This window comes from Diadema antillarum, unplaced genomic scaffold (genome assembly GCF_040938485.1).
Source record: "Diadema antillarum isolate AM-2024a unplaced genomic scaffold, OU_Dant_1.0 seq00002002_RagTag, whole genome shotgun sequence".
In the NCBI taxonomy this organism is placed as follows: Eukaryota; Metazoa; Echinodermata; class Echinoidea; order Diadematoida; family Diadematidae; genus Diadema; species Diadema antillarum.
In genome coordinates, this window is record NW_027272658.1 from 224,330 (window position 1) to 247,510 (window position 23,181).

Genomic DNA, 23,181 nt, shown 5'->3' on the forward strand with positions numbered 1-23,181 from the left:
GTCTTTTTACATTGTGTGTATTGGATATAGTCAGCATGGACAATCACTTTGAACGATATTGTGTAGAGTTTTCAACAGCTGTGCTTGCCTATAGACATTTGCGGTCTATCTGAAATCACTCATGGGCGAAAATTTCAATTCATTTTATTTCATTCGCCAAAGCCAAAAGCCTTTTGTACTCATGAGGTACTTTTTTTTTGTTCCATTTTGTAAGCACTGAGAAAATAAAGGCCTAATTTCAACTGAAATGTATGTAGGTAAAAAAAAGAGAGAAAAAAGCACAGAATGTAATGAGGATAAACATGTGTTGCTAAAAAATAGGATTGATTGTACTACAGTATGTGCATCTGAGTTTCTAGGTTGCAGTTGAGTTAAAAAAAAAGAAAGAGCGAAATGTTTCCAATACTTTTTGCGGATATGTGTTGTGGAATGATGTCAGTATCCCTTGAAAATTTGAAAATTACATTTGTACAATGTACGTAACCAAAACCAATGATCCACTTTCAGATTCCTGAGCTTTATACAGGATATCATGCTACAGTGTATCCTGTGAACACTTGATAAAAGCCAGGAGGTTTTTATGAATGAGTTTGGTGTATGGTCCATTGACCTCTCTCCCTGTAAAAAGCACATTTTGCAGCCAAACCACAGAATCCTGGGAACAAATACTGGGAAACAAAAATCAACAAGATACTGGCTGCTATTTTCGGCTAGGTAATCTCAGGAGACTTTAGGCCCGTGCACACACAATGAAAATCGAAATTACAATCGCGATCCAAATTTCGATTTTTTTTTTTCGACCGTTCATACACAAGGAAAAATTGCACTTCGCAGCAAGGAAAGAACGATCAGAGGCCAAATTGCGACTGCGCGAAACTTGCATGACCGAAGACTGACCTCGCGGTCCTAATAATGTTGACGTTCACGCGCTACGAACGATGGGATTAAAAATACCGATTTCCGAATTTCGATCGCGCTCACACACACGACGCTAGGCAAAATAATTGCGATTATTCTGAAAAATCGCACTAATAGTGCGAGTTGGGTCGCGACTAGGATCGCGAAAATTAGTGAAATTTTTCTGTCCACACAGGAAAAAATTTCGAAATTTTGATCGCGATAAGAAAATCGATTTTTAAATCTCACTTTTTCCCTTGTGTGTGAACGGGCCTTTTGAGTCGACGTAATGTACTGTTCAAGCAGTATTACATGATATGTGGTATGGTTCACACTGCGTCTGTAATCTTCCAAGTTTCAAACTTTCATTGCAAATGATTAATTAGCTTCTACAGTAGATTTGAAACTATGATGCAAGTCCACACATTGAGGAGAGCTCCCTCGATGGCTAAACCACAGAACCGGAAAAAATTCATACATGCTCATGATAAACCTGATAATGTGCGGCGATACAGTAATGTGTAACGTGCACTCAAGGTTGACTCAGAAGCTGAGGGGGAGTGGGGTATGAATGTGTCGATCAAGTGTTGTAAATTTTATTGACATCCAATATAGGCCCTACATGGATGTACAACTCCAGTTTAACTTGTGACATAGATTCTTAGATTTCATGTAATTCAGCAGTATTATTTTTATGTTTCTTTTTCTTTGTTCATTCAATACATAAATGATACCCTTACCCAGGTTAAAAAAGCCATGTAAGATGATGAAGGCACTAAATTCACTTTAATTCTGAATACTATTGGTAGTGTTTTGGAGAGAAATTGACTTTATAAGCCATGTACTGTACATCGTTAAAGAGCAGAGCTCACACTTTGTTCTCTTCCTTTTGTGGAGAAAGATTTATAGTGGTAACAGACCTACATGTAGTACATGTAATGTACGCCCATGATATGTAATCACATCCATGATATCATTAATACGGAAAGGGAGAGTCCATTTAGCCCAGGTGTAAAGACTGAAGATATTTGGTAATCTCTTCCCTCTGTGTGTTTCAGTGGAGGACAGCGTACCTTTTCAATAGCACCCCTGTCCATAGCCAGGAGGGTACGCTGATGGTCTTGTAGTGCACCCTTGTTGTAGACTCCATTGGATGTCAATGGGGTCAAATCCTGTGAATAGGGCGCCCTTCTTATGTAAATACTACTCACCCCGAGTTCTCCTTTTTTAGAGAAAATTCCCTGCCCAGAAAATGTTCTAATGTGCAGACTGCAGTATAAGATTACCACAGTGTATAAATCCTTACTAAGCACAGCTGTACATGGCAGATTTATATGGATGTGAATAGTCTCAATAGTGTATAGATTAAATCAGGAATGCCTTGACTGTGTCTTTTATTCCAGTGTGCAGTCACTAATGTTGAATAGGGAATTCAATGCATTCTCAGCATTATTACACTGTACATTGTGAAAATGATCTTGTAGACTTGACCTGCTTTATGCAAAAGTGTCTCCTGGAAATGAGAGGCTTATGTACTTCCCCTGTGTTGTACAGACTGTGTGGTCTTTTAGGTGTATGTGAAATCACATGATATTTGAAATACAAATGTAGGTTGAAGAGATATTCAGTCACACTTTTTTTTTTTTTTTTTTGGTCTCAAGGATCAACTGTTGTTGCAGTGGGCACTTGTTCTACGCAAATTTTAGTTCCTTGTGATACATATTAACATAGATTATAACATGTGTAGTGTTTAGTTTTGCGTGTGAACAAGCCCCAAATGGTATGCCAGTGTTCTGTTGTTTTCAGTAATCGGGATTGTTCATCAATTAAAAGAGCTACACGTAAAAGACCATCATGTCTGCTTTAGACTTGAGACTAACGTTTAATCATATGTTGACTATGATTGTTGTTTTCACAGAATGTTGTCACATCTACAGTGTATGATGATTATCATTATTGATGGTATTGTCGTTTGTTTTATCGTGCAATTGTCTTCATTTCCCAAAGCCATTATTCTTTCTAAAATACCGGTATGTACAGTGTGTACACTGTAGGCCAGAAGGTAATACAATTATCTCTCATTCAGGGTGTTCAGACGCAAAAATTTTAAACTAGAGCGGTATAGCTATACAATGAATTTATACGTCTGACGCTGACTAACGAAACGACGTATAGCGAAACGACGGCCAGAGCATCGTTTCAAACTAGAACTCGATAACGAATCAGCATTCCATCATGCCCATTCTGCGTCTGAATGTATGGCGACTATAGAACAGTATAACTGGGTGGGGCTTAATGGGAGCGCGCACAAAAGGTGACCCTATACCTGTCACTCATGACCATAACAGCATGCGCAGTGGGAAACTGAACATTAGACACGACATTTTCCGTAACGGTCGAGATTAGCATCTGAATGGTCTGTCGGCTATTATGATGATTCTTTATATGTCGTTTCCTTATCAAGTTTTTGGTATAAACTTGCTTGCGTCTGAACAGGGGGTTCATGTTCTTCAAGCTCAGGTGTTCATCCCCTTTCAGTGCATATTCTTTGGTGTGAGGCTATGAACTGTTTGATGAACCCATTTTATGTGTAAATGATAATGTATGCTTTTATAAAAAGGGGGGGGGGGGCAGGGAGAGGAATGAGAAGGAAAAACAAACCAGGTCATTGTCCATGATCGATAATAGAGAAATGTTCTTTGACAAACAAGTGACAGTTTCTCTTTGAACAGAGAGCTATTCATCTCATCTGTCAATCATACTGAATGAATAGATAAAACGTCATGATGGACACATTGGATGGTGGTGACAGGATATTCTAGTAGAGCACTAGCAGCAACATAAAGGCACACCCTTGATCATCAGTTGAGGACTTACTGTGAATTAAAAAAAAAATAGAGCAAGGACAGTGCAGTGCATTGTTTGATGTAGAGATGGTTGGCATACATATGTACACAAGTGTAGCATAATAAATTTCATGAATTATACAGCTAAGCTGTATAGATTACAGTGAATTCAACCATACGTGAAAATATCGCCCCCTGGTGCACTAGTGAAGTGAATGGACAAGCATTAGTGCACTTACATGTACGATAGCCTTGGTGTCAAATCGCGACAACAACATCTCTGTTAAAATGTCTGTGACCTCATTCGCAAAAAAAAAAATTGTTTGCAAAATTAGCTGTTTTTACTATTATAGTAGACCTACATGTACAAAGTTACTTAAAACTCCCAACATTAAACATGCATGCAATTTATAGCACAATTCAATTATATAGGGTCTTACTAGTTGGTAATGTTAGTGGGCATTTTCCATGTGACTCCCAGCCTATTGGCCTACCAAGAAAATCACTCTTAATAGTTACGTTCAGACGACATGCCCTAACCTTGAGGTTAGGAAACCCCAAGGTTATGCTCTTGCCCCCTAACTACGACGTGCGTCCACATGACGGACGTGCATCCACATGACGAAGCTTAACCTCGAGGTTAGGAAACCTCGAGGTTAAGCTCTTGAGTTCGTTGATTTTTGTGTCCACACGGTGCTTAACGTTGTAACTACAAGTGGGACCCCCTGCGGCTCGTGGATAGAGCGCTAACCATAAGATTTCTCGTGGCTCTTAACATCGAGCTACATTGTACAGTTGTGTAACCTCGAGGTTAGCTACAATGTACACTGTAACTACGAGTGCGTCTACACGGTCCCTTACTACAAGCTTAACCTCGAGGTTTCCTAACCTCGAGGTTTAAGGCTTGTCGTCTGAACATAACTAATGGCAGCTCCCCTTTATTGATGTGTTAGTAAGGTAATTATTTGCAACCAGATATGGGTCTGTGTTTTTACAATGTCATCATGCTCTTAATATTGATATTACACCACAATTTTTAGTGAAGATTCATTTACAAGCTGACAATCTCAACAGCAGGAAAGTACAAGAAGTGTGGAAATTACTGGCTGTGCAGAGACCAGTGCATAGTATGGCACAATTTCATCCCATTATTCCCATGTGTATTATAGCAGGGAGGTGTCTCACCTCCCTGATTAGGCCAAAAAAAAAAAAATTGTTGCATTGGCGTAACCCGCCCGACCCTAAAAATTCCGCCGACCCCATGTTTTTTTATTTTTTTTTTGCTATCGATATCAAATATCTTGTTGATTGCGATCGCGATCGCACAAACCCGGAAGTGGAAACGGCTCTGGGGATATCGGATGTACGAGGGAGAGATCTAGCGCCTCGCATAAGCCTCCCTTGATCAGTACGTCATCTGTTTCCAACACGGACACGTACTCTAACAAGATTTATTCAGTGTATACGTAACAGTTAGCATTCAGACTGCGATGTGCACAGTTTTGCCATAGGTTTCTTGTGTGGAGAACTTACACGAATCTGTATATGTGGGACTGTAATAGAGATCGCCGTGTGCGATGAAAAGATCGTACATATGGGTCAATTTGCATCTATCTTATCTAAGTCAAAATAGTAAAATATGAAGTGAAAACATTCAGGATAGGGATTTCAACATCTTTAAATTCTGTGAAGGGGTATAATTCCAGTAATATCGGCCTCATAAATGATTTGTAGAATAGATGAACACAGAACATTCGGTGCAGCAGTTGTAACTGTTTACTGAGCTGAGCACGAGTTTTACACGTAAAATGCAGGTAGCAAAAAAAATAAAAAAATAAAAAAATCCGCCCGACCGACCCTATTTGAAAATCTCATGTTACGCCAATGCAACAATTTTTTTTTTTTGGCCTTATGGGCACACATGGTGTGGTTTGGGGGGGGGGGGTATTGAACGCCTTGTCTGTTGCATCAATGCCTTGAGTACACAGCATGTACACAACAGAAGGGGCAGCAACTCCTGGTATTCCACAGTAATACACTTGCCACTCACCCCCCCCCCCCCCATCACTTTGACATGTGTTTTGCTATACATGTGACCTAAAGTCAATGCAGTCATGAATGGTCAATGCTAGCATACAATAAAGAAGGCTCTCACTTTAACTTGACCACAAATGTAAATCATTCCAAGTGAGCTCAGAAGAAAAGCATCTGTTGCATTTCCCTGGGAGACTTATCATAATAGGCCAAGGATAGTTGGCCCAGTGTTGATTGACTCCTGTTTCGTAAAGGGTTACATTATTTAGGGAACTTGCTAATACTCCCTGTTATATGACCATTTCATAAGTTGAGAAATTAAAGAGCTTGTTGAATAGCATTGAACCTTACACACATTAGTACCACCAGAGACTTGTTTGTGTACAATCCCAAGGGTAGTCAATTTGTGAAAAAAATTAGGGTACCGAACTGTTGATTATGCTCTATTTTTTTCAAGCATGAGAAAGAGCTGATTTCGCAAACATGCACTGCCCATTGTTAAAAACTGTAAACCCCTATGATTCCAAGCTGTTCAGTGTATGAAATTTTGTGTTTATGCTTCCCCAGCAAATGCGACTTGAGAAAATCGCCAATCGTAAGCAGGGTTTGCGTTTACCCCAGCCAATGTTACTAGAGAAAATCGTGGATCATAAATGCACCTTTTTTTTGTGTGTTTTGAATTGCTGTTTAGATAAAGCGTTCACATCTGAGTGAGTTGGGATGCAACCATGTTTTGCACTATCATGTTTCAAAATACTGACTTTGCCCCAAAATAGCCTAAACGCAGTCCTACGTATAGATGATGGTCCTGATATATGCTTGAGATTGTATACTGCTACATGTTTGTAATAGTTGGTAGTAATAAATAGAGTAAAAGTAACAAACAGGATGGGTGGTAGTACAATCTTGAATTTAAAAATAAAGTTATGAGAGGCTAAAATTTCTCACCACATGCTATATTTTAAACCTGTATACCAAGGGAGATGGTCTTAAAAACTAGCATGTAAATGAAGTTTAAAAGCATCCCATGAGCGTAGAAGTGAAAGCATAAGCCTAAGTTTTCCTTCCAAGTTTTCTCAGACTACCTCTTCATGCTTAGAAATAATAATGTGTTAATAATATGGTCTTATTTACCCAGGGTAGCCTCTTCAAGTTCAGTGTTGCCTCTTCAAGTTCAGTGTTGCCACTGCTCTACCAGAGGGCCCTGCTATTATTTTTACCCTAGCGTTGCCAGGTACCCATTTGTACACCTGGGTTGAGAGGGACGTAGTGAGTATAAACATCTTGTCTATCTTGTCCATCTTGATTTCAAACAAGCGATATGGTTGCATTGCTAACATCTAGATTTGTACACTGAACATGTTGCTACCTCGTGTTCTATTCTCATCGTCCATGTACAGTGTAAGTCTTACCAGTCACCAGCGACTGTCTGTGGTCGTAGGTTTGTGTTAGAGCTACATTGTACACTATGCATGTAGAAGGTAGTCTTGTCGTGTCTGTTGAAAGGCAATGAATTGGTTTCAGTGAGCGTCATTAGTTTCCGCAGGGAATCGTCTGGAGGAGTCCCAACCCATCAGAACCGATTAAGCTCTGTCGAGGGTCAATGTACGATGTGCTTTTGGACGATGGCTGTGATGCATGCGTGTAGTGCATATATAAAGGGGACAAATACGCGTTTCCTTCCTATTAAGCAAGCATGGTTTAGAATACAGAGGGTGTTACTGCCCCAACCTGTCCCCCAGAGATTCCCCCACATACATGTCTGTATTAGGCATGGATCTTCAAGAGTGTAACAAGTGCAGCTGCCCTCTAGTGCACATATGTGAAAGTGTTGATTAATTGCAATGTCTAGACAAGGTTGTGTGTGTGGGGTGGGGGGTAGGGAGAATATGCAATGACCAAATATCAAAGGGAACTTATGTTATGCCAGTGTTTTATTTAAGTAAAAGATTGATGGTTTAGGTGAAGACATTTGTTTCTTTAAATCAAACAAAGATCTTGTCACTATACCAGTAATGGCACATCAAAGTACTGTAGTCTTTGTAACATGCTCGATTGCAATGTAGCTGTATATTCATTTTTGTTTTCTTTCTTACAAAATAAGGATACAGTACATCGTTGAATAAATTCTACTCAATTGTTGTTCCACCTTTTCTGATTTTTGTTTTCAGGGCATTTTTAAAGAGGTTGGCAGTGTTGACATTTTTCTTTTTGATATTCATCAGGAAGCCCATTTACTTAAGCACAAACCTAAATTGAAAAAAAAAAAATACCCATAAAAATATGGATGTATAGAGCAGCCATTTACACTAGCAGAGACATCCATTTGCTTGCTTTTTGGTGAGTTATTCACATGCATGATTGGCCATGGCAACATATATTAGCCTGTGTTATAAATCTCCCAACAGTTTTTCTGGAGATTTTTCAGTTCAAAGTTTGGTAGAAGGGTTTCACAAGTTTTCACACAAGCTGTCTTTTCAAACATTATGGTAAATATACATGTATGAGGTATTGAGGGGCCATGGACCTTTTTTTTTGGGGGGGGGGGATGGGGGCTATGGTACCAAGGGGTGTCAAAATCAGAAGTACACTGTCCCCAATAGCCAAGGACTAGGCAATAGGGATTATAAGGTGCCTTGTCTATAACACGACCACTACTGCTAGTGAATCAGGGGCCTCAAGTTGAGAATCAGTCCCCTTTAGAAGTAATTGAGCTACAACAGCTTTTGAGTTTGATGAGTTAATGTTTGATTGTTGATACCCATACAGTTGTATACATATTACGTGATGATGTTTTAGCTTCATGTTTATGTTGTCGACATCCTCAAGATTTATGAATGCAATTGTTTGTTTGCTGTTTCTTTTTGCCGAACGTAGAAAAAGAGTAGACGCTGAGGATGTTTCCTGAAGCAGCAGGGAGTGATGCGGTGGAGGCAGCGGAGGCGGTGGCTTCGGCCGGTGGCTTGGGGGTCGGCATGCTGGACGTCTTCCTCCTCAGTCTCAGCGTGGGCGTCGGCGTCTACTGGTTCTTCTTCCGCTCCAAGAACGAGACCAAGACAGACGGGCTGATCAATCCCATAGCGAGGTGAGCGAGGGAGCCCTTTGGCAGGGTGCTACATAACTTTATTTTACCACTTGCCCAGTCGGGCAAGCAGATTTTCAAATTTGTTGTGAAACACTTGCCCGAATAATAATTTAACTTGCCCGAAAGAAAGTCCAAAATATAAGGAAATAATACAGAAAATCATGTGTAAGTCAAGGGTTTAATAAAACACTATCATTTGAATAAACAGCATAACAGACTTGGTCTGATCAAGTGTTGCCGTTGAAATGCATTGGGCCTTCTTCACGTAAGTGTTGGAAAGCTGCTGAAATGGTGCGTTGCATCACTAAACAGCCATTATCTTTGGGCTTCTGTATGGTTAACTTTGTGGGTTTGTTGGGGGGAAATGAAGTGAAAAAAACGGTGTCTTCAAAACTTCTTTGCTTGTCCAATTTGGGCAAGCATTTGTTCTCATTGTTTAAAAACACTTGCCCGAATTCGATTTTCACTTGCCCCGGTCAATAGGGCAAGTGCTTATGTAGCACCCTGTTTGGATATGCACAGAGCATGCCCTTTAAGCCTCTCAGGGTCACAATCATCATGAAGCCATAGGCATTGTGCAGAAGCATATCGCCTGTGGTAATCATAGGGTTAATTTTGGATTCCACCAGATCTATTTTCTTCCATTTGCAGTCACCGGGATTTACTTGGTACAAGAATATTAAAATTATGTCAGTCAGCCCATTTTAGAGCATGAAAAGTTTGGTAGCCCCTAAAGTGACCTTGTTTGAACTTTGCGTGTACATGTACCTTCATATGTGCTTTGTAATGTATTATGATCATTCATGAATAGGTGCTTGAAAGACAGATGACATATTGCAGTATTTGTTTAGTTTAAAGGGATCATGTCGTTTTGGTTGAGACCTAAGTTCTGGTTTCTAACATTTTTTTGTGAGATAATGAGAAACCACTTATGAATTATGAAAGAGCATGTATTTCCATGAGGAATTCAATGTTAATATGATGAAAATTGGTTTTGAAATGGCTGAGATATCCAAAACAGAGTGATTCTGATTAAGTGTGGGACCCACATTTTTGTCAGGCCAGTTGAGGGGTAGGTATATCCTTAGGGCTTAGGCTAATTCGCTTACCAATCATGTTGTTGCTAAAAACGCAGAACATTCTGAAACACGGACAAGGCAACTACATGAAGACTACGTACTCGCACGGTAAGATACGAGTCAACTTCTGACATAGCTGACAATTACAACAAATTTGTAATTGCCGCGCACCACGGCACTGTCTCACTGACACTCGGACTATCACTTGACCTACACTAGCGTACATGTACATTGTATGTGTAGGTCAAAGGATGGTCCACGGTGTAACATGTTGCATTCTAAAGCAGGTTTAATTATCCAACGTGGAAGTGCTTGCAGATCAGTTGTTGTTGTTTTCACATCAGCACTTTGACTCTTGTTTTGAGTCACCCAACGTGACAATATCAGTGCTAATTATTCCTGGCAAAAAGAACAACAAAACAAGAACAACATACAGATTGGCATGAATAAACTGAAGTTTTAATGCAGCTGCAAAATTCGAGTATTCACATGCTGTAGCATGAACATGAGATGCATGGGAAATTGTTCAGGAAGAACATGTAATGTGTATCATGGGATCGCAAAACTACTTTGGCTTTGTATCATTGTGCTCATCGACAAAAACTTGACTGCTTCCACGGCAGTATAAACCATTTATTCATTATTCCCATGATAATAATTTGCACTATTTGGGTGACTTGTGGTCAGGGATTGGTTGGGTTTCCAATCCTGCCCTCATGCAGTACGCAGTGATGCAGTGTACACTGTATTTCCGTTAAAAATATACGATAAGTGGTAATACAAGAAACCCTAAGATGGCGTTTGGAAATACCAGCCGGACTCTAAAATATACTGTTTCACCGCTGACTGCAACATGCAATAAGGAAATGCCCTTATAGTCAACTTCTTTTAGAGAAGCAGGATAATGTAGTATTTATACAACTGTACAGTGTGTCTAATATTCAGTAGTCAACGCTGCACACTGCACTGGTCTGACTGTCCCTGACCAATGGTCCCTGACCAGTAAATATCCCTTTTGGACCAGTAAATTTTTTCAGGAATGGACCAGTATTCAAAAAAATGAAAAAACAAAACTAAAAAAAAAAAAAAAAAAGCCTGGGTACCTACTGGTCCAACAGACAGGTCGGACCAGTAGAAAAAAAGGGTTAGCGTGCAGTCCTGCAGTAGTCATTTCATTTTCAAATTCTGATATAAAATGGTACAAGCAACGGAGCTGTGGTGTTAAACCAGTCCATATTGACGTCGAGTCAGTCATGATTAAGATAAATTGTAGTAGCCAGACGTTATAATAAAATTGTTTGGCTCCATATCAATAAAGAATAAATAGTTTGTAAGAAAATAAACGGAAAGATGTTAACTCCGCAAATGCCATGGGTCGTCAGCAGCACACCAGGGATCACCAGTGTTTCGGCCATTTAAGTGCTGTACACCTCCCCCTGGCTGGCCGGTGCTGCGTTGGGATCCCCTTGACAGCACCCCCATGGCATTTCAAAGAGAAAAACAAAAAACAAAACAAAACAAAACAAAACATCACAAAACAAGACAGAAAAGAAAAAGCTTGGCATCAATCACCTCTCCTCACTCCCGAAACACTCTCTCTACACCCCCCTATTCCCACCACCCCCCCAAGCCTTCCCTACTATCCATGCAGATCCCGTCTCCGCTGCCCCACAAATTCTCCTGATCCACCTTTCCCCGTCCCTACCACCTATTCCCATCCCTCTGACCCACCTCCTTACCGATCGACCAGCATATCCCCTGCACCCCACCTCCACAGTATGCACCTCCGCTCTCCACCCCCTTTTCTCACACTCCTCCCTCAACTCAGCATACCTATCCAGCTTCCTTTCCCTTGCCTCATCCATCCTTGTCTCCCATGGCACAGTCAGCTCCACCATTGCTAACCTGTGCACAGACCTAGCCACCAGCACCATGTCCGGCCGAAGGGCAGTTACTACCACCTCCTCTGGCACTGTACGGTTTCCCTCATCCACCCGCACCTCCCAATCATCCCCCGCTGCTAAGATTCCCCCACCATCATCCCTCTGACCCTTCCTTCTCACACTGCATCTCACACCCTCCTTCACAAACCGGATTCCCCTCACCCTAGGAGGCCCATTCTTCTTCCTTGCCTCCACTGCCACCCTCGCCACCTCCGCCATCTCCTTCAACACCTGGTTATGCCTCCATGTATAGGCCTGTAATAGACCTCTACATGCTGACAGAGTGTGCTCTAGTGAGCCCTTCGCCTTGTTGCAGACCCTGCATCCACCATCCTCCACAATGCCCCATCTCTGGAGATTTACTGGAGACGGCAAAACATCAAAGGTGGAACTGATCATGAAGCGCACAGCTCCAGAGGACATTGACCAAAGGTCATTCCATGACACCTTCCTCTGCTCCACCCCTTCCCATCGGGTCCATGCTCCCTGCACTCCCTGCTGTACAGCCTTGGCAAAGCGGTACTCCTCCTCCTTCTCCTTAACCGCCTCCACCACCAACTCCCTCCTACCCTTCCTGCCTTGCTTGCTGTACCATCTGACACCCTGATGAAACCCGACCCCTTCCCGACCCACCTGAACCGCACCCTGCATCTCCTTCCACTTTGCCATTGCCACTGCCTCGTCTGCAGCCTCCTCCGCCCTCCACTTCCTCCCTGTGCGGATCGGTGGCCTAACTCCTGCTATTACCTGGTCCTTTGACTCCCTCATCATCATCACTAGCCTAACCTTGCCAGCTTTGAACTCCTCCACCACTGACGTCATAGGCAATTGCAACCTGCCTGATCTGCAAAAGAATGCCAGATCTGTAAGCATTCTTGGAACGCCTAACCACTTCCGGTAGTATGAGTTCATCTTCTGCTGCATCCTCTCAACCCTGGACACTGCCACCTCGTACACCTGCAGTTGCCACATGATCCGTGGTAGCAAGCCAAACTGGCAGCACCACACCTTCGCATTCCCAGGGATGAGTGTCCTGTCCACCCTCTTCAACCACTCCACCACTTTCTCATAGATCTGAACTCCTCGGTGCCTGTCATTCAACTTGCACTCATACCACCGCCCAAGGCTCTTTACTCCCTGCTCAGTGACCTGAGGGATATCTTCTCCCCCAATCTGAAATCTCCTTGCGACCACCTTCCCCTTCCGCACTGACACTGAGCGGCTCTTCTTGGCCTTGAACTTCATCCGTGTCCAGGCCACCAACTCCTCCAACCTATGGAGGCCATCCTTGACCTGGGTCTCGTTGCCAGACACGATTGTGAGATCATCCATGAAAGCCCTAATCGACGGCACAACCACATCTGCAGCCAGCATCAACCCTTCAATTCTCGGGGCCACACACCGGGTTAACACTTCCATCCCAAGGACAAACAGCAGCGGCGAGACTGGACACCCCATGGGGATGCCAATTTCTAGCGCTTGCCATTCTGTTGTGTAAGTCTGGGTCGTGAATCTCATCCTGAACTGGCTGTAGTAGCTCTGCACCATCTCCCGGATCACCCTAGGGACCCAGAAAAACTCAAGAGCAAAGCTGAGATACCTGTGAGGAACTGATCCATATGCATTTGCAAGATCCAACCAGATGACATCCACATCCTCCTTCTCACGTTTGCACCTCTGGATTGACTCCCAAATCATCTGGACATGCTCCGTACACCCAGGGAAACCTGGTATCCCTGCCTTCTGTATAGAGGTGTCCACAAACTTGTTCTTCATGACAAATCCTGACAACCGCCTTGCTAAGACACTAAAGAGGATCTTACCATCCACGTTGAGAAGCGAAATCGGTCTAAACTGGCCAATGCCTTTGGCATCCCTCTCCTTTGGGATATATACCCCTTCTGCCACACACCAGCTGACTGGAACAATCCGCTCCCGCCATAGCACCCTTAGGATCCGCCACAGCACCCTTCGGACACGAGGACAGTACTTGAACAGCTTGTAGGACAAGCCATTCTGCCCAGCTGCACTGCCAGCTCGGGCCTTTTTAACCACGGCTTCAACCTCCCACAACTTCAACTCACTCAAGTCAAAACTGACCTCTGGCTCCTGTGGCCTCAATAGCCCTGCCACCCCAGTAAAAGGCTCCTCTCTCCTCTCATCACAGTATGTGGCCTTCAGATGCCTCTCGAGCTCTTCCTTCGACACCTCCAAACTTCCTGAAACCCCTTCCTCAAACAACCTCTTTGTGAACCTGTGCGGATTCTTATAGAACTCCCTCCTCTCCCTCCTCCTCCTCCTCCTCTTCCTACACTGATATTCGGCCCTCCTAACATCCGCATACCTCTTCTTCAGGTCCTCATACAAACCCTTCAGACTAGCCCTTTCTCCGTCTGCCTGCCTCCACCTACGCCGCAAGCTCTTCTTCTCCGCCCTCAATTGGGCCATCAACCGCTGTCTCCTCGACCCTGACTTTCCAAAATCCCCCTCCACATTCCCCCAACCTCCACTACCCACAGGCTTTATCCCAAACTCTTCTGCACAAGCCCCATAACACAACCCCTCAAACATACGCATCTTCTTTTCAACACTCCCAGCCAATTCCACTTTCAAAACTCCCGCAAGCTTGATGTCAAAAAGCTCCCACTTCTCACTTCTCGCCGGTGGCCATGCAATCTGCTCCTTCCGCTCAAACACAGCATGTAGAGCATGCTGAGGGTCTCCGGCTCTGTGGTCTGAAACCTGACTGGGACCTCCCACTGTCTCACCCAGCTCATTGCTGGTGCAGTCATGCCCTACTGCCACTCTTCCACAGCTCATTCTTGCTCTGTGAACTGCCACACCTCTCTTCCCCTTGAACCTCCTCCCGCATCCCGCACACACACCCTCTTGATCTTTGTTCATTGTCGTGAGTCAAAGTACCCGCCCTTTCAGAATCCAGTATGGATTCTTATTCAGCACGACTCAATGCGAAAAAGCGGATGAGGCGGGTGAGTAGCCTTTCAGTCAAGTGGGCACACACTCACCAATAGGGGTGAAAACCCCTCCCACTGCCACCCCTCAGCCCTGGCGCACAGCCCTACGCCGCAAATGGGCCACACTTAAAACCGGTAACTCTGAGGGGCCGGTTATTTGCTTGCCATAGCCATCAGGGTAGCCTTCCCTGATGCCCCACCTATCCGGGGTGTCACTGCTCTATTCGCAGTCGTCACCTGGCCTCTCCCAAGCGTCTCAAAAGCAAGAAAATAAACGGAAAGATGTTAACTCCGCAAATGCCATGGGTCGTCAGCAGCACACCAGGGATCACCAGTGTTTCGGCCATTTAAGTGCTGTACACCTCCCCCTGGCTGGCCGGTGCTGCGTTGGGATCCCCTTGACAGCACCCCCATGGCATTTCAAAGAGAAAAACAAAAAACAAAACAAAACAAAACAAAACATCACAAAACAAGACAGAAAAGAAAAAGCTTGGCATCAATCACCTCTCCTCACTCCCGAAACACTCTCTCTACACCCCCCTATTCCCACCACCCCCCCCCCCCAAGCCTTCCCTACTATCCATGCATCATGTTGTCATGACAATTCTTGGTAGTAAAAGTCTTGGTAGTAAAAAGAATCCTGCTTCCTGATCGGCTGTTACTACAAGAAGTTGCCATTCTCTAGAGCAAGAACTACTATTTATATAAAATGAGACCTTGGTGTGTGCAATGTTGCAGTTGTAGCTGTCATTCTTGATGAGAGTAACTCATCAATTTCTGTACTGGATATTTTCACAATTTTATGATTTTTCTAATACATGTATGTAGACATGGATGTCAGTAAAGCAACTTTCAGCTACATTGAAGGTTATGCCCTAACCTTAGCAGTTGAACTTGAAGTGTAGATTATACAATCAAATGGCAATGAAAAGCTACCCAATGCAAGATTGGGCAGTCATTACAGGACCCTTTTAGGAAAGCCATGAGGTTTAGAAACCCACTAGAAGACATTAACATGTTCACGTACACGTATGATGTACAACAATGACACAAGTGAAACAGACCTGGTAGAGAATAGAAAGTACACATACATTAAAAGTAGAAAAGACTTGTTTGAGAGAGAATGGACAAGTGTACATGAGTTGGAGGGAGGGGGGGGGGGGGGCTATGAGAGCTGCTGTAAATACTTCTCTACACAAATGTGAATGTACATTTACACTGTGTATGCTTCAAGGAATGCGTTGTATGCTGTGTAAGATGTCACTGTGCTGAAATACCATGCTGTGATTCATTACGTACACAGAGAATGAAGCCACAAAAAGATTTCATGTCTCATGGGACCAGCTGACCCCATGATGCCTCATGACACTGACTTGACCTTAGCATGACATGTCTGCTTAATAGCAAGCTTTTGACTGCATGGACCTATTTATTTGTATACTGAACATGTATGGGATGGCTCAAGAAAGACTTTTGTGAAAGAGTGTAATGTACAATACACTGTAACTCCACATATCCAGTGTAATATGCAATGGGGAATTCTGAGGTAACACGGTAAGATTAATGGCAGAGTACCCTTTGTAGTTTAATCATCCTTGAATAATTCAGAGGGGAATATTGCACTCCTGCACCGTCATCCAATTCCAAAGTTCATTTTTAATAATAATAATGATAATAGAAAATGAAGTTCAATCAACATTAGTAAGTGCACCTGTTGAGTTCTGTAGTATTTTGTGTATAAAAACACTCAGATAGAAATTTAATCTTTAAATGTGTTGTGGAGCTAATGATGTATTTGTTTTCTATTGATGTTCCCACCCAATGCATGTTTTCATTGATAATGAATATTTGTACAAGTTGATGATAGATGCATGGAGCTGTTAGTAGCTCCATGATAGATGCACTACCAAGCTGGATAGTGATACTGCTAGATGCCTGAGAGAAGGAAGTACAGTATAAGACATTGGGTTGGTATGATATTACCATGTTATGCTTTGAGAGACATGCGGTCAGTGTCCTGTTTAAAGTCTAAAATATGTTTTGTTTTGTTTTGTTTTTTTTTTTGGGGGGGGGGGGTGAACTTATAAGGAAGCAATTTTGAAGTGAAACCAGAAGTTCAGAAATTTATTGCTTCTCATATTTTCCCTTTTGCAGTGGCTAAGATGAGCTTGTAATGTTTCAGTCATGTATCAGATGGTGACATGTACAATGGTAGTACATGAGTACACATACAGAGTATATGTACAATGTAGCAATGAATGACAAATATCTTGAGAGTGTGTGGGTAATTCCATGAAGTTGGGGCACTGTCCATGTAGCATCGTGATATTTTAAAAATACATTTCAGCATAACTCAATATTGATTATGCTATACATTTATTGTTTGTAGGCTTTACATAAACTTGCATTGAGGCCACACATTTTCCTGGAAATTTTGTGCCATTCAGATTCAATTTTGATGAAGTTATTAAACAATATGTAACAGTGTCCTGTAGCATCGTGACGTGTCCATGTAGCATCATGATATTTTAAAATTTAAAGCCTATAAACAATATATGTATAGCACAATTAGTATTGAGTTATGCTAAAATGTAACACTTTGTGCCCCAACTTCACGGAATTACCCGTGTACAAATTTGTTGAGGTTGTACAAAGTGAACAGGCAAGATTGCAGCTTTGGAATGGAGCTGTTTTAAATTTCAGTTCGCCATTATGCCTAAGGTTGATCGTAAACAGACAATTTAACAGATGTGGAAGATGTGAAATTGATAGAAACAGCATTTTTTTTTTCTTTTTTTGGGGGGTCATGAAAGAAGGAATGAGAAGTTCCATTTCGAATCCAAAATGCCAAAGTAATTGACCAATGTGCTTTATAGTAGGTTAAAGTCCAGACTGTACCAATAGTTCGTTTCACTTGTGGATGTGCTATATTTAAATGCACGTTTTACCCTTGCTGTGTTTAGGATAGTTAAGACAAAAGACAAACATAGTCACGTTGCTTTGTACATCATGCCATTGGTCAGTCAGTTGAGAGTATCTTCACAATATCTACAAACTACTGTACAAGCCATATAGACAGCAGTTAATAACAGATGTTGTGTAAATTTTGCAAATTGAGATTTTGTAAGATGAATTCATGAGGGGTTAAATTTGCAGTTGAGATCCATTATGTCAGAATGAGAAATACATTTGTATAGATACTATATTATCTCAGAGAAGAAAATAGTAATTTTTCATTTTTTAGACAACAAACAATTTGTACAGCACATTTGTGTTGTGGGAGGCAATTATTGCGAGTTGTTAATTTTGCTGTTAACTATCAGTCGACTTGTTAAAGGACAAGTTCACCTTCATAAACATAAGGATTGAGAAAATGCAACAATATTAGTAGAACACATCAGTGAAAGTTTGAGGAAAATTGGACAATCGATGCAGAAGTTATGAATTTTTTTAATTTTTGTGTTGGAACCGCTGGATGAGGAGACTACTACAGCTTGTGAGTCATATGCGTACAACAGTATAAAGAAAATGTAAAAGAAAAATTCAACATATTTTCACTTTTTTCGCATAATAAAAGGGCACTTGACTTGCCTCTTTCTAAAGGCAGGGGGAATAATATTACCCATAACATTTGTCGGTAACGAGTCAGGGGAATGTGTACTTTTTTCAAAAGATGGAATTTTGTGAAATTCTCTTTATATTTTCCTTATATTGTTGTACGCATGTGACATCTAAGTTATTCATACACTGCAGTAGTCTTCTCATCCAGCGGGTACTGCACAAAAACTTCAAAAATTCATAACTTTTGAACGGATTGTCTGATTTTCCTCAAACTTTCAATGATGTGTTCTACTAATATTGCTACATTCTCTCAATCCTTATGTTTATGAAGGTGAACTTGTCCTTTAACTCCCCCCCCCCCCCCATACACACACACCATGAAATATACAGTGTACATTACAAGTACATGCTCTGTTCATTTGGCAGGGTCGCTTTGTGAGTTTTGTCTTATGAATACTGTAAAAACAAGGAATGTTCGAGTGCATTTTAATTTTTTGAATTTCGCGAGAGGCAAGATTCGCGAAATAAAAATGCACGTGAAAGTTCTTGTCTACACTATATGCATTGAATGTTAGAGGCTACTCGTGAATATTTCATGCTGCGAAAAAGGCCGTCGGCTCCAATTCGCGAAAATTTTATGCCGCGAAAATATTGTGTTTTACAGTATATGATAAAGACATACAGCAGGATTGATAGCAGAGTTTGCCCTCATCTTCAAAACCTTTGTCTATTGCAGTATCTGACATTGCACAGAACAAATATCTTATAGTGCTACTGACATGTGCAAGTTGACCCTTCAGTTAGGTGAAACAAGCAGAATAGCAGGACTCTCATCACATTGAACATAAGTGAGACATGAAAATTTATGAAGCTTCACAAGGTCCATGCAGCACAGTGATATTAGCCACTACCATGTCAGACAAGGTTGTATGCAAATTAGACAAAATTGAATGATGTCATTGCCTTTATACAGCTCTCCCATTGGTCAGTTGACAAAAGTAGAAAAAAAAAATGTTTTCAGTTCGAGATAAGTGAGCAACTATAACTTCAGCCCCTTAAAATGCGAAATGTGGCGTTATTCAGGCAATCATTCAAATTCATCTGTGCATCTTGTCTTGTATTCTATACTGTAAGTATTATTTTCAGATATCTTCTTTTTGAAGTGTATTTTGTACTTTGCTGTGATCGTAACTTCACAAACCATTTTCAGTCCTAGTGGGATTTCAGCATGCCACAGAGGTTCTCTGATAAATGGATGGATAAGTGGAAAACTGGAGACACATCTTTTTTCATACATGAATAGATATTAAAAGATACATACTGTAGATGAATATCTGGGATTAAAGGGTGTCTCTCGTCTAGATGCTTAATTGTGTTAAGGCATACAAATTAAAAGAGCACAATCTGTTTTTAAAAAGTGTTTTGATCATGAATGAGGCTGATATGGGACGAGAAAACTGAATGCTGAATAGATACGTTGGTAGCCAGAAATTTGGAGAGGTATGAGGTAGAAAAGAAAGATGGGAGACATCACATCTCAATTGACAGATAAAGAGATGTACTGTAAAAGATCTTACTTAAATTACAAGGGTTTAATTTTCACTAATTTTGCGAAACACTGTTGGGCGGCGAATTTGACAACACACGAAAAATATCTCCACCTGATCTTGATGGCATTGAATTTACAATCAGGAATTTAAGAGTGCACTTACAATAGCCTCGGTGTCAAATCGCGAAAACAGTCTCGCGAAAACGTCTCATGCATGAAAATATATACATGCATGCAAAAATAAAAGCTTTTACAGTAGATAGATTGGTAGATAAATAGATACTGTAAAAGTGGAAATTTTCGCAGTGTTGAAATTTTTGCGCATTTCGCTCATTCAGAAACTAGCGCGAAAATTAAAGCACGCAAATACTTTTGCTTGCTATATGTTCCCGTAGTTGATGTCTTGATCCCGCTGAATTAAAAACATGCGAAACTCTTCTTACCCGGCCGAGCGCGAAAAATTAGTCGCGCAAAAATATCCACTTTTACAGTAGATAGATGGTAGATAGATAGGGAGATGGATAGATTGATAGACAGATAGATAGGAATATGGATGAATAGATAGGTAGACAGATTGTTAGAGATAGATGGACAGATTAAATAGAAAGGTAGAGATAAATGAAGGTGTGGAAGATATGTATATGGATGAAAATATATTATAGTAATTGATCAAGCAGCAACCAGACATAATTTATTACCATGGCATGTTTGTTGCAAATGACACAGCAAGATGTTATGCAACAGGATAAAGTACATTTTTGTACAGTTTGTTACACTCTGTATTGGAATGTGTGATTTACACAACATCTGTAACTCCTGTTTTTATGTTTTACTCAGTTTAACAATTCTATTCTTTTTCTCGATTTCCCCCCTTCAATCAATAGCTCTTCAATGACAGTGAGCTCAAGCAGTGGATCAGGATTTGTACAGAAAATGAAATCCTCAGTGAGTACACGTCCCTTGCATCTTGATTTTACTATCCCTCTTATCAGCTTTTTTCAATACAGAGGCCACGTTGCTTCTGCCTCCCCCCCCCCTCCCCTCCCCATGCTTGAATAGCCAGTGCTTACAATGTGAGTAGTTGTGTAACAATTTTACAGAACCTTACATATGTGGGTTCTTTACAGACAAACTTTTGTTATAGTGTTTGTGTATGTTGGTACATGGGGTTTTGTGTGTATATTGATCATTTGAATACATTGAATGAATGTTGAATCAAGAATACAAAAAACACCCTTTCAAATATGCATTTGTGTGTGTATGTGTGTGTATTTGTGTGTGTGTGTGTGTGTGTGTGTGTGTGTGTTGGTAGTGAGTGATTATCTAAAGGGAGGGATGGGGGCTTGACATTCATCCTATTTTTTCTTTTTGTTCAAAATCAAATTAAGCAGTGTTTATTACCTTCTTTCCTTGAAAATTTGCTGTAGTTTTGAAATCCCAGCATCGAATTTTATATTCAGTGATTACCAGTTGTATGTATTTCATTTTTCCTTTTTTTCCCCTTCCATATTGTAGGGTAGAAATGTGGTAGTTTTCTACGGCTCCCAGACTGGAACGGCTGAAGAATTTGCTACCAGGCTGGCCAAGGATGCTCAGAGGTACGGCATGAAAGGGATGGTGGCAGACCCAGAAGAAAATGAAATGGTGAGTTCAACTTTTATCAATCCCCCCCCCCTTTCTCTCTCCTCCCTCTCTGTATGTACATATATAAATTTCTTCCTTCCTGTTGAGCTCTCTATCTTACTACTGTAAAAGTGGACATTTTCAGTGTTGAAATTTTTCACGCATTTCGCGCAACCAGAAGCTAGTGCGAAAATAAAAGCACGTGATTATTTATTAGGCTGAGTTCTCAGTGCTTACGCATCACCGCATCGTACGTTGCTGTTTACTCCGTCTTTGTTTCCTAGCTATGATGTCCGCAATTGGTAATTCCCGCCACAACTTAACACGTGACAAAAGAGCAATAACTAGCTACCCCACAGGCGGGAAACATCTCGATTGGCTGACTGTTATCGCATCATCCAATAATAGCGCAGCTTACGCTCCAGCGAAGCGGAACAATGGCGTGCCCTTGAGCACAATGCTCCCTTCCACTAGCAATGTAAATAGGCGTGCACTGCAGCGCTCGGTCTACTTTGCCAGACGAAGGCCAGCAGATTTCGCGGCCAAAACGTCATATTCATCCTTTCGTGTTTACCTCGCTTCGTGGGACAAGAGATCAGCTTTATTTCCTGCAAAAAATTAGTTGTGCAAAATTATCCACTCTTACAGAAAGTGTCTTTCCATATTATGTATGTATATATGCATTCTTTCCCTTTTTCACTATATCCTTCAGCAATTTGTTGTAATATACATGTATATATATCTCCCTCTCTTTCTCTCTATCTATTATCTATCCTTCCTCTTGTATGCTTTCTTGTTACTGTAGGTGTTTATCTATCCTTTTCTTTTTTCAATTTTCTATCTACCATTTTTGCAAATCAGTTTGCTATTCATCTGGTTTGAGCATCTCTCTTGTACAATCTTATTTGTGCTGTCTTCCCCTTTGCTGTAAATTCTCTGTGGCGTCTCTTTTATTTCTCTGTGTCCTGAAGCTATTCTTAGTTCCCATCTTCCCGAGGTACTTTACAGCTGATTTGTGACTGCAACTACAATCCCCCAAGAGGTTATTGATGGTGGGTGTTGGGGTGGGGGTGGGGGGAGGGTAAATGATTGTCTGCAACTAAAAATGAGGATCAGGAAGATGTAGGTTGGGGTTATTGTCTAATGCATATGAACATGTATTCTGATCAACGGATACATACAAGTAATATATCGGACCGAGCTACTAAAGAGACAATATCTGTACAGTATGACACCGCCATGTCTCCCTGATTATGCAGGAGGATCTCTGAGATACGAAATATTTCCTCATAGTACTCACAAGAGAATATAAAGGCCTCCCTGCTACAGGAATAATGTTGCCGATTGAAATTCATGTAACATGCGAGTATCTCCCTCATCGCTCCTAGGAACCTCCCTGATTTTTGAGGCATGAATGTAAACAGCCCCTGGGAAATCCAGGTAGAGGAAGGTGAACTGCTATTGTGTTTGTTTTTTGGAATTAGTGAAAGGTAGAAATAAAAAACAAGCCAACAAACAAACAGACGTGATACCGACAAACTTTAGAGGAGATAGGAATCTGTGCCATGCCCCAGATTGTGAGCTTATAC

General features: G+C 41.4%; 1 protein-coding gene across 1 annotated transcript in view; it reads left to right on the plus strand.

Moving 5' to 3' along the window:
• The first annotated feature begins 8,659 nt into the window (after window positions 1-8,659).
• The window catches only part of LOC139713553 (NADPH--cytochrome P450 reductase-like), a 33,082-nt gene continuing 18,560 nt past the window's right edge, over window positions 8,660-23,181 (plus strand). Inside the window, exons 1-3 of the mRNA XM_071625276.1 lie at window positions 8,660-8,862; window positions 20,854-20,914; window positions 21,485-21,613. Of these exons, the coding sequence (XP_071481377.1) occupies window positions 8,675-8,862; window positions 20,854-20,914; window positions 21,485-21,613 (378 nt within the window). The 5' untranslated portion in view covers window positions 8,660-8,674. The remainder of the gene's footprint in view (window positions 8,863-20,853; window positions 20,915-21,484; window positions 21,614-23,181) is intronic.